Source organism: Panthera onca, chromosome E1 (assembly GCF_046562875.1).
Source record: "Panthera onca isolate mPanOnc1 chromosome E1, mPanOnc1 haplotype 2, whole genome shotgun sequence".
In the NCBI taxonomy this organism is placed as follows: Eukaryota; Metazoa; Chordata; class Mammalia; order Carnivora; family Felidae; genus Panthera; species Panthera onca.
In genome coordinates, this window is record NC_138352.1 from 56,952,876 (window position 1) to 56,964,157 (window position 11,282).

General features: G+C 45.2%; 2 protein-coding genes across 2 annotated transcripts; both read right to left on the bottom strand.

The window, feature by feature from the left end:
* Positions 1-3,101: 3,101 nt before the first annotated feature.
* KRTAP29-1 (keratin associated like protein 29-1) lies at positions 3,102-4,160 on the bottom strand. The gene has a single exon (XM_060647735.3). The coding sequence runs from the start codon at positions 4,158-4,160 to the stop codon at positions 3,102-3,104; it is 1,059 nt and encodes a 352-aa protein (XP_060503718.3).
* A 4,459-nt stretch (positions 4,161-8,619) lies between these two features.
* Positions 8,620-10,454, bottom strand: KRTAP16-1 (keratin associated protein 16-1). The gene is made up of 2 exons (XM_081791325.1): positions 10,000-10,454; positions 8,620-9,804 (listed from the first exon to the last, which is right to left on the bottom strand). The coding sequence occupies exons 1-2, from the start codon at positions 10,452-10,454 to the stop codon at positions 8,745-8,747; spliced, it is 1,515 nt and encodes a 504-aa protein (XP_081647451.1). The 3' UTR covers positions 8,620-8,744.
* Positions 10,455-11,282: the final 828 nt, after the last annotated feature.

Here is an 11,282-nt window from a genome sequence, read left to right on the forward strand (position 1 = left end):
GGGCTGGATTTCCTGACTTGTCTCTAATGAAGAGTACCATGAATGTGGTGGGATGTCATTTCCAAAATGAGGCTATAAAGGAAGTGTGACTTTCGTACCATGTGCTCGTTGTCTCCCTCTTGGACCACTTGCTCTGGGAGAATCCAGCTGTTAGGCCATGAGGACTATCAGCCAGTGTATGGAGAAGCCCATGTGGCAAGAAAATGATATCTCTGGCCAACAACCACGTGAGTGGGCTTGGAAGTGTGTCCTTCCCTAGCCAAGCCCCAGAAGGACTGCAGCCCCAGCCAACACCTCAGCAACTGCCTCATAAGAGAATCTGAGCTAGACATGCCTAGCTAAGCAACACCTGGATTTCTAAATCACAGAAGCAGTGAGATAATCAATGTTTGTTGTTCTCTGCCACTAACTTTTGGAGTCATTTGTTATGCAGCAATAACTACTATAAAGAAACAGGTCATGTATCAAAATGCAATAAAACATTATTATTCTAAATTCTTAATAATTAGTCAATTTAATTCTTGATAAAAGTCATTCTTAAAAGCAATAGTGAAGGAGAAAAATAAATGGTGTGATTTTACATACTATATGTAAATTTTTAAATTTGTCTAAACTCTATGTATTGTCTAAATACTTCATAAATACTAGTCATTGTTTTATCTTTACATAAACAGTAACTCAAAGTGTACACAAGGTTATATCTGAGTAGGGACAAATGTAAATGTTTTGGAGCTGGAGAAGGGTACAAAAAGGACTTCAACTTTTTCAAAAATGTCTTATTTCAATTGTGGGTTTTTTTGGGGGAAGATCCAAAGTAGATATAAGAAAATGTCTGAGTGGTGGTTGTCTGTAATATTTTTCTCAAGACTTCCCTGTATTTTGCTCCCCTATCTGGGACATAAATAAAAATAAAGATTTAGTTATAAGCATGTTCAGGCTCTGCAGAACATTGTTTATAATAAGAGGTTCAGATGTTTTATGGACAAGTTCTAGCAAACCTAAAAGGATCTAATAAATGCTCAGTTATTTAAACTGTTGCCAAGTATAGGAAGAGATACACCTTTTCCCAAGACACCTTTTACACTTGCGGTGTTGAAAACGTGCAGTTTGCCTGTTGGCAGGTGGCCAGTGTAAAACACTTGCCAGTACAACAGAGAAATCCACAATTGGAAAGATAAAGAGAATAACACACATTTAACTGGGTCAAAAACTATTGCAAAATGAAATTTGAAATTCCAGCTATGTCAAGAATTCTGGTATTAGTAAGCAAATTGTTTAAGGAGATGTAACTTCTAAAACTTACAGTGTAAGAAATATTGTTGACAATTCTGTCCAGGACTGAGGTAAGATGCATCACGCTTTCCAGAGCCTCCTGCTTCTTCTGGCATCACTGAAATCTCCATGGAAGATGTGGGAGAGAGGATTTAAATGGGCTATCCATTAAAATGTCATTTCTAGAAGACATTCCATCTATGGTAATTCTTTTGCAGTATCAAGGTCCCTCTCTTCTTCCTGTTTTTAATTTCCTTTTTGGACTTCAGTTGCAAATAACTGAGTTAATTATATTCCTTATGGCACATTATCATTTTTTGTCCTTGCAAGGCCTCGGTCCTATTTTTTCTTTACGTATTTATATACAAATTAATTTAACTCCTGTTCTCCTTATGCCCCATTATCTTCCTACAGGCAGCTATTTTATTCTGTTTGGAGTATATTCTCCACCAAAAAGCCTTCAAACTTCTTCCCCACTGCCGGCTCTCCTTGATCTCTAGCCTGCAGACCCATACTACAGATTTGGACATACCAGCCTCCAAAATCATGTGAGAAAATTCCTCTTATTACATCTCTTTATATCTATCCTACTGGTTCTGCTTCTCTGGAGAATCAGACCAAGAAAATACCTCATGGAAGGAATCACTGCTTGCTGCCTACCCACCCTCCTAGTAGCGGACACAGATTCCTTTAAAATCTATATGATCACAGAAATGTCACAGTGAGCATCTTCACATGTGTTCCCTCATGGACCTGTGTAGGAATGTTTTGAGTTTCAGACCTAAATCATTTCACAGACCCAGAGACTTTGATGAAAGGGGAAGCCAGATCCCCTCGGAGAAGGATTTTACATCATTGCCACAGATACACTCTGCAAACCTCCTTGTAATCTTTCTCCAAAAGAAAACCAGTCCAACCATTTTTCAAATGTTTAGATTTGATAATTACATACAAGGAATACTCACTCAGATGTTATCTTAGACTGTTATTAAAACTGTCTCTTAAAATGTCAAAGACATAAGCAAACAACAAAAAATTTCTAATTTTACATTTTATTGAATTGGCCATTAGGTGAATGATCATTAAAACCAGTTTTAAGTGAATTAACCCTTAGCTATTCTCATTGCCCCAAACCTATGTTTATTTTAACCCGTGGCTTCCCTGGACCATTTCTGTCTTTGGCTTCCCAAGTCTGTTCACTGTGGGGAAACGAAGGCCACTCAACTCAAAAGAGCTTTTGGTGGTATAAAGGTTGGAAGCCAGGGGATTGTTTGCCCTTTCTCCCTTCCAGATTGAGCATCTATAATTGCAGACACCAGCCACCCTTGCAGACCAAGGGGAACCACTAACTTAGAGGACCCAAGGTCATCGTGTTCAAATGTGACCTGAAGGAAATCTATGAAGAGGTGTACTGAAAGGAATGAAAGCATTCTGAGAGTTTTATTCATTATGCTCCACCACTCACATTTTTATTAGCAGCAAAGGAGTCTTTTTAAAGACTTGGCTACATCAAAACAAAAGAGAGAGAGAGAGAGAGAGAGAGAAAAAATACTGGAGAGAAGTCTTTGCTGAGGTGAAATGAATTGACAACATGAGGAAATGTGAGCCATAGAGAGGACCATGCCTGCTGAAATGTCCTCCTTGGTAAAGAAAGATCTCTTAGTGGCTGAACAAGTCCGCTCATCAGCGCCTGGAGAGAATGTGGGGCTGGACTCAGAATGAAGTTAGCCCACAGATAGCATTTGTGCTCAGCAGGAAGAGGGCACCATAGGGTGGCTATGCACTTGTACATAGTGGCAGACCTCAAAGCAGCTGTGAAGGGTGCTCCATCAGCGAAGCGCTGCCTTACAGACGTTGGACTCATGGCTGGGTTGGCAGGAAGTTGGCGAGCAGGTGCTGGCTTTGCAGACACTTGGGGCAGTTGGTTGGAGACCATTGCAGCCACCGCCGGATGATTTGCCTAAACCTGTTACACAGCAAGCTGGTTGGCAGGAAGGGGGTGTGCAGCCACCTTGGTTGCAGGAAGTGGATCCATCCCAAGGTGGTTGGCTGGAAAGCACGGTGCCACAGGAAACTGGTTTACAAGGGTTCTTTACAGAACATGGGGGCTGGCAGTTAGCCACTGGCTGGCAGATGAAAGATATGGAAGGAGCTGGTTGGCAGCAAAGCGACCAGCAAGGGGACGATGCGTAGCATGTAGGATTGCAAGAACTGAACACACAAGTTGATGGCTGGCAGGGAACAGGCATGCAGGGAACCGATGGGCAAGTCTTGAAAATGTAGCAGATGGGTTGGTAATAAGTTAATTTGCAGGTCTGATCTTCACCATTGATGTGTTGACATGAACCTGGTTGACAGCAAGTTAGCTGACATGGACTCGCTGCACAGATGGTTGGTGGGCAAGAATTTTCAGCACAGGAATTTACCTCAGAGCAGGATGGCTGTTGGGACCTAGCATCACAGGAGACCAATTGGCCACAAGCTGATCTGGACACAAGGACAGGTTCTTGGCAGGAGCTTTGCTGGTCGAGGATGGCTTCACAGCAATTTGCCTGACAACTGGTGGGTTCCAAGCAGGAGGGTTCCAAATAAGGAGACTGACCAGTTCCAGATTCATAGCAGGCTGTGCGGGAGCAAATGGGTTGGCAGGCAAAACCAACACAAGAAGTTGCCGGAAGGCAGGTAGGTTGGCAGCAAGCAGGTTCACAGCCACTTGGTGCACTGCTGGATGGCTGACAGTTTTCTTGGCAGGTGACCAGCTGCCAAGTTCTGCTCCGGCAGGAACTAGGCAAACAGATACTGTTTTGGAAACTGCCACCATTTGAGCACGTGAAGGTGGGCAGAGCTGGAATGGCCGTGGTGGTTCTGGGGCAGCAGCTGTCCACCATGGTGCTGATGTGAAGCTCGCTAGGGAGTTGCAAACTCAGTATACCTGGGTGTGAAAGATATCTCTTATAGGGGCTTTTATAGCTCTTCAGTGGTGTTGGTATGACTTAGAGCATCTTTCCTTGTTATTGTTTCTACTCATTTGTATACAAACATCTGATTAGTAGGCTTCAGGAGCCTGGAAGATATTGTCCCCAGTTTAAAAACTTGTCTGTTGAGTTGAGAGTTTTCTTTGCCGAGTTTGGATTCGTTGATGCTGCTCCTGCTCTGGAATGAGCTGTCTTTTTTACAGGTTGCTCTCCAGCCTCCCTGATGTGGGCCTTTCCCTGTGCTAACCTCTCATCAGAAGGCCTCAGCCCAGCCAAAGCAACCTGCTCTTCCACCAGGAATGCAGTTCTGCACCATTTAGACAATCAGGAAATGAAGCCTTGACCCAATTGAAAGAGGGCAATGTCTGAGATGGTGAACCAGGCAGTACATCCCAAGGACACTTCAGTGTCTCCACCTCTTTCTAAAACCTTCCCATTTGGCTTTCCTGAAACCCAACTTTATTAGTAAACTAATACTAATACTAATACTAATACTAATACTAATACTAATGGCTTCCATTCCATTTATAGCATACTTACTATATACCAAGCCCTTGACTGCATTTTTCATTGAATCTTCGCAATGGTCCTCATTAGTAGCTGCAATTCTCACTGCTATCTTAGAGGTAGCAAAACTAACTCAGAGAGTTTAAATCCTATTTCTCCAAACTATGCAAGTAATAAGAGGTTGAAACAAGATCCAAACCTAGTTGGGACTGACCCCCAAACCTCAGATTGTAATCACCTATTAGACCTCCTGACTTTGGAGTGGAGGAGAAAGACTGTGATATAGTGATTGAAGACTGACCTTAGTACAACAGTGCACTAGCTAGTGGGCAGGTGGCCAGGCCCCTTGCTGGGGACCATTTGCCCATTAGTGACTAGAGTCATCAACTAGATTAAACTGGTATGAATACTTACCTCCACTTATCCATACACCCAAATACATTCTTTTAATTTGGAAATTTTAATAACTGCAAAGTATTTTCCCAAGGATTAAATCAGCCTCTTCCAAGAGGGACTTATGAGGTGCTGGTTGTACTGATTCTTCCCGTCTTTTTCTAGATTTGTCAAGGCTCTGCATTACTGGCCAACTTCAGCAACCCACATCATTCCCTGTCCTGACCTGGTTCACACCAGAAATTCATGACAGAATAGAAAGATCATGGCCTTGGGATCCCAATAGGGTAGAATCTCATTTCTGGGCTCTGCTACTAACACTTTCCACAGGACAAAATGACTCATTACCCAAGGGTGCAAAGTACCAAGAGTTTACCAACTAACTGCATTGCTGTTGTTCAAGTTATTTTTACTTTTTTTTTAGTCTATTTATTATTTATTTTGAGAGAGCAAGTGGGGGAGGGGAAGAGAGAGAGGGAGAGAGAAAATCCCAAGCAGGCTCCCCACTATCAGCACAGAGCCTGACACAGGACTCAAATTCATGAACCATGAGATCATGATCTGGGAAATCCTCACCCTTGTCATTAAAATGCCTTTTTTTTTTAACCATTGCTTTTTGTGTTACTGCCCCGATCACTCCTTTTGCCATCCAACTCATCACTAATCATTTTGGCACCTTGCAAACTGCAAAGATCACTGCACTGTTTTATTCCTGAAGGTCTACATCCCAAAGCTCTCCATCTTTCAGGAGAAATACTTCTGGTCTTACCAAATAGATCAGATAATGGGAACATGAATATATTTGAGAAGCCATGTCAACTTCGCTCTGAAAAAGGTACCAATGTCCTGTGCTCATTCATACCACTTTTATTGTTTTTAAAGTAATCGATTTTAACATCCATCTTTCTCTGATTCTGCTCTTGCCTTTTTTTCTCCTAAAGAAACTTCTCAATAGGTTGGTACAAGGTACAAACTTTCAGCTATAAGATGAATAAGGTCTGAGGATCTAATATATAACATAGTGACTCTAGTTAATAACACTGTATTACATAATCGAAATTTGCTAAGAGAACTTAAATGTTCTCACATCCCCAGAAATATGAGGTGATGGATGTGTTAGTTGATTAGATAGGAGGATTCTTTTCACAATATATGTGTGTATCAAATCATCACAATGTACACTTTAAATATCTTGCAATTTTGTCAGTTATACCTCAATAAAGATGAAAAAAAGGTATCTCTCAATAGGGAGACCTTTCACTTTGCTATGGCAAGGCACTAAAGACATCGAATGTATCACCAAGGGCTGTTGTGATCACACCAAGAGACATGGTGATGTATAAAAAACACAAACTTTGGACTGAACCGTATGTTCTGTATGTTATTTGTATGTTACATGCATTTATGCTGTATGTTACTCTTGTATGTTACTTTCTAGCTGTGACTGTCCTGGATTTTGTGTTTAGCATTCCCCTGTGAATATACATAAGGTATATATGTGTAAGTGTGTATACATGTGCATATGTATACATGTGTGTATACTCATACATGTGTGTGTGCATGTATGTGTGTGTGTTGTTTTTCAGCTTTAAATATATATGTGGTCTGGAGGCTTGTTTGTATCAACTCTACACTGGTCAGGTTCACCCCTGTTTTACATATGGCCATTGTCTAGTTTTCATTGCAGCATAGTATTTATTGAGTGACTACACCACAATGTTCTTGTCTCTGTTGATGGGCCCTTGGATTGTTTGTCACTCATATTCTTCATCTTGTAAAATAGAGAGAAAAGCATCTTATTTCACAGAACTGCTATGATTTGCATGAAACACTGGGTCTGTGCTTGGGACAGAGATTTTAAAGCCCTGGCCAACTCCTCTCTTGACTCTGGAAGGAGATGGAGATAAATCTCAATAGGCTGATGAGACAGTACCCCTGACAGCAACATGCAGGATAAGTTCCACCTTTGAGATTCTCCCTCTGCTGCTGTCTCACCCAGAAGTTCTCAAACAGGGTTGATTTTTGCCCCTCATCCCCAGGGGTGTTTGCCAATGTCTGGAGACGTTTTTGGTTGCCACACTCAGGGGATGCTACCAGCATTTAGTTGCTGGAGTCCAGAGATGCTGCTTAATATCTTACAATGTTAAAGAATGATGCCCACAAGGAAGAATTATTTAGCCCAAAATATCAATAGCACTGAAGTTCAGAAACCCTGCTCTACCCCCTCTTGTGCTTAGGTTAGCCCAAGATGCACCTTGAGGACTAGACATAGCCCCTCATTCTGTGCCCTAAGAGACTACTCCGAAGAGACTCTGTCCTTAGGATTGTAAGAGGCTGTGTATGAAGTTTACACAAGGATTGTGCCTTACAGAGACTAGGAGAATATAAATAAAGCTCTTGCACAAAAAAAAAAAAAAATCCAGGTTATCTTTCTTATTGTACATGTGACCTCCCACTTATTTTCATTCCACTGTGAACCCCAAAGTCAACTGGCTTGCTCCCCAGTTTCCCTATATCCAAGTCCATGCCCCTCCATTCATTTCTCTACACCAAGGCCAGAGGGACATTCCAAAACCAAGTGTTCTTCATGTCACTGCTCTACATATGGCCTCCCAGTGCCTTCATGTCAACCATGCACCAAACGAAAATGCCTCTGTATAGATTACAAGGCCCAATGGGTTCAGGTCACTACTGTCTACTTAACTGACCTTAGAGCTCACCATGCCCCTAAACACACCTCTGCCCAAGCCTCACTAACGAACAGTGTGCTCACAAGCCCCATTCGTGTATATGTTTCCTCTGCCTGAAAAGCTCTTCCTTTCTGATTTTGACCTGGTCCATTCTTACTTGTGCTGAAAGACCCAGCTTCAATTTCACATTCCCCAAGAATTCTTTCCTATCTCTCCCCGTACCCTGCTGAGTTCAGACTGCCCTGTGCTTGCCTCTGTCCCAGTACTTAGCACAACAGAACGCAGTAATTGTCTCTCTGCCTATCTGTCTCTCCCCATCCCCACTCCAACAGTGAGCTCCCTTAGAGCAAAGGCTGACTTCTCAGTCCAACGGCCTACCACAGTCCCCAGCCAACAGCTGTCTAATGAAGCGTGTTGGAAGGATGGATGGATGAGTGGATGAAGTTGCTGTCAAAATAAGTTAGCTGATGAGAATATGAATATTAACAACAGCACAATGAGAATAACATGCCACTTCAACTTAGCCACTTTATTGGACAGTGAAATATCTTTTTCTCATGGAAGAAGTCCCCAAGGAACATGAGCACACCCAGCAAGGGAACACAGGCATGAGGACAGAAAAAAACCTAACGCTGGGAAAGAGACTCCAGATGATGTGGCGAAGCAGCTCTTCTCAGCTTGATGGCAGCAGCGGGCAGGAGCTCAGGACGATCCCCCTCTCAGTGCCCAGGGGGCCTGCATTTGGACAATTAGGATACTGAAATTTCTGGTGAGTTTTTTGAAGTATAAGAAGATGGTGAGTGATGGTGAAGAAAGATTCTAAGTCGTTGTGAGCTTTGGGGAGGGCAGTCGAGGTTTATCTCCAGCTGGAGGTTTGCTTTGCAGGAATTGGTGGGCTGAGGCCAGATCAGCGGTCGGCAGGCTTGGTGGCAGTAGGCGGGGTGGCTTCAGCCTCACGGGTGGTTGGGCTGGTGGGTTTGGCCTCAGTGGGCTGGCAGGGACTGGAATCTGAGACCTCAGCCTTGCAGGTCGTTGAGTCAGTGCAATCTGGTTGGCTGGAAGTGGACTTTTTGCAATCTCGTTTACAGGAGTCAGCACAAGGCAGGCGGGAGCAGACCGGACGGTAAGACAGTGAAGTGACACAGGCTGGTCGGCGCAGGATGGAGTGGCATGGGCGGTAGCAGGCAGGGCGATAGGAGATGGATGTCACATACGGCTGCCTGTAAGTAATGTGTCCAGAGCAGATTGGGCGACAGATTGGACGACAGATTGGGCGGTAAGGAACCGAAGGAGAGCAAGTCTGTTTGCAGGAGCTGGGTATGTAGAAAGTCCTAGAGCAAGTTGGCCGGCAGATGGCAGATGCAGAAGACCCTGGGCGGCAGCAGAGAGGTTGGCAGGAGGCAGATGGGCAGGAAACGGGCTCACAGCAGACGGACCGACAGCGCTTGACTACGTAGCAAGTAGGTTGGCATGGACTAGGTGCACAGATACTTGCTGAGCAGGGGCTGGGCTCAGAGCAGATGGGTTGGCAGATGCTGGAGACACAACAAGAGGGCTCTTGGCAAGTGCTCGAGACACAAGGCGGCTCACAAGGGCTTGGGACACAGCAGACAGGGCGAAGGCACACAGGCTCACAGACCAGGGCCACACAGCGAGCTGGCTGGCAGTTGCTGGGCTCTGAGCAAGATGGCTCACAAGGACTGGAGTCACAGCAGATAGCCTGACAGCTATTAGCCACAGAGCAGACAGATGGACAGCAGCTAGGCGTGGGGCACACCGGCTGACAGACAGGCTCACAGACCACTGGTTGGCAGGAACTAGGCACAGTGCAGACAGCTGAACAGCAGCTGGGCTCACAGATGACTGGCTGGCAGCAGCTGGGCTCACAGATGATGGACTGGCAGGGAGTGGGTACACAGAGGACCGGCTGGCAGGAATGGGCCTCACAGCACACAGGCTGGGCACAGCTGCTCACAGGACAGGAAGGCTCACAAATGGTGGCCTCACAACACACAGGTTGGGCACAGGCGGGCTCACAGATGGTAGCCTCATAGCACACAGGCTGGGCACAGCTATTCACAGAACAGGCGGGCTCACAGATGGTGGCCTCACAGCACACAGGCTGGGCACAGGCGGGCTCACAGATGGTGGCCTCACAGCACAAAGGCTGGGCACAGCTACTCACAGGACAGGAAGGCTCACAAATGGTGGCCTCACAGCACACAGGCTGGGCACAGCTGCTCACAGGACAGGAAGGCTCACAAATGGTGGCCTCACAGCACACAGGCTGGGCACAGCTGCTCACAGGACAGGAAGGTTCACAAATGGTGGCCTCACAGCACACAGGCTGGGCACAGCTACTCACAACACAGGGGGGCTCACAGATGGTGGCCTCACAGCACACAGGCTGGGCACAGCTGCCCACAGAACAGGCGGGCTGACAGCACTGTGGACCACAGCTAGATGACCCACAGCTATCTTGGCAGGTCACCAGTTGCCATGTCTGGCTCCGGCAGGAACTGGGCAAGCAGACAGGCCCTCCACAGCTCACCTCAGTGGAGCAGAGAGAGATGCTTGGCACAGATGGGCATTTCCTAGAACAGCAGTTTCCAGACATGGTGGTGGTGCCTCTGCTCCTTGTGAGTGCTGAGAGGGGTGCTGCCTGACTGGGACAGCTCTCCCAAGCCCTCACTTTTATACCAACTCACTGGCATGTGCTGTTTGGAGACCCTGCGTCTTTTCCTCATTGCTGTTTGGGCCGGTTTTCAGAGGAACATCTTATTATGCCAAGGTTTGTTGATCTGGAAGTTGTTTATCTACCCATAAAGAAGCTGTTTGTTTATTGACTTGCTAAATTTGGAATCTTCGGCGCAACAGATCATCTTGGCATAAGCCTCGTGGCCTTCAAACTGAATGATCTGTGTTTCTGAGTGGCAGGAACAGGGGAAGAAGAGAGGAACTTATAATTTATCCATCTTCTAGTCCTCTGTACCAAGCCGTGGGGAGAGAGGGAGCCATTAGGGATGTCCACATGAATAGGACCTATTCACTCCTTCCCACATATCTCATTCTCTGGTGGGCAGACAAGCATGCAGGCAAACTCATTGCAGTGCCATGGTAAGGTCAACAATAGACATATAGGGATTAGTAGAGGAGAGCAGTGGTGAGCTCTGTGGGAGAAGGGATGTCTGGGCTGGATTTTAAATGACTATGCTTTGCAGAAATGGTCTTATTTAAAACCATCAACAATCCCCCAAGATAAGAACTTGTCTCTTCCTATTATAGGTAAAGAAAAGGAAAGGTGGTTGAAATTGGAAAGCTTAAGTCACTTGCTAAAGATCCCACTCAGCTTGCCCCCTAATCTAGGGATGCTATCCTTCCTCCTCACCATTCTGTTTGGTCTGACAGTTCTCAAAAGACTTTGTCAAAGCTGCATGTCATAGGC

Bases quoted from the DNA above. Each gene is read 5' to 3' on its own strand.
- KRTAP29-1 (XM_060647735.3), bottom strand. From the start codon at position 4,160: ATGGTGGACAGCTGCTGCCCCAGAACCACCACGGCCATTCCAGCTCTG.
- KRTAP16-1 (XM_081791325.1), bottom strand. From the start codon at position 10,454: ATGTCTGGAAACTGCTGTTCTAGGAAATGCCCATCTGTGCCAAGCATC. The intron at 9,805-9,999 runs GTGCTGTGAGGC...TCCTGTGAGCAG, and splicing joins AGTAGCTGTGCCCAGCCTTT to CTGTGCCCAGCCTGTGTGCT.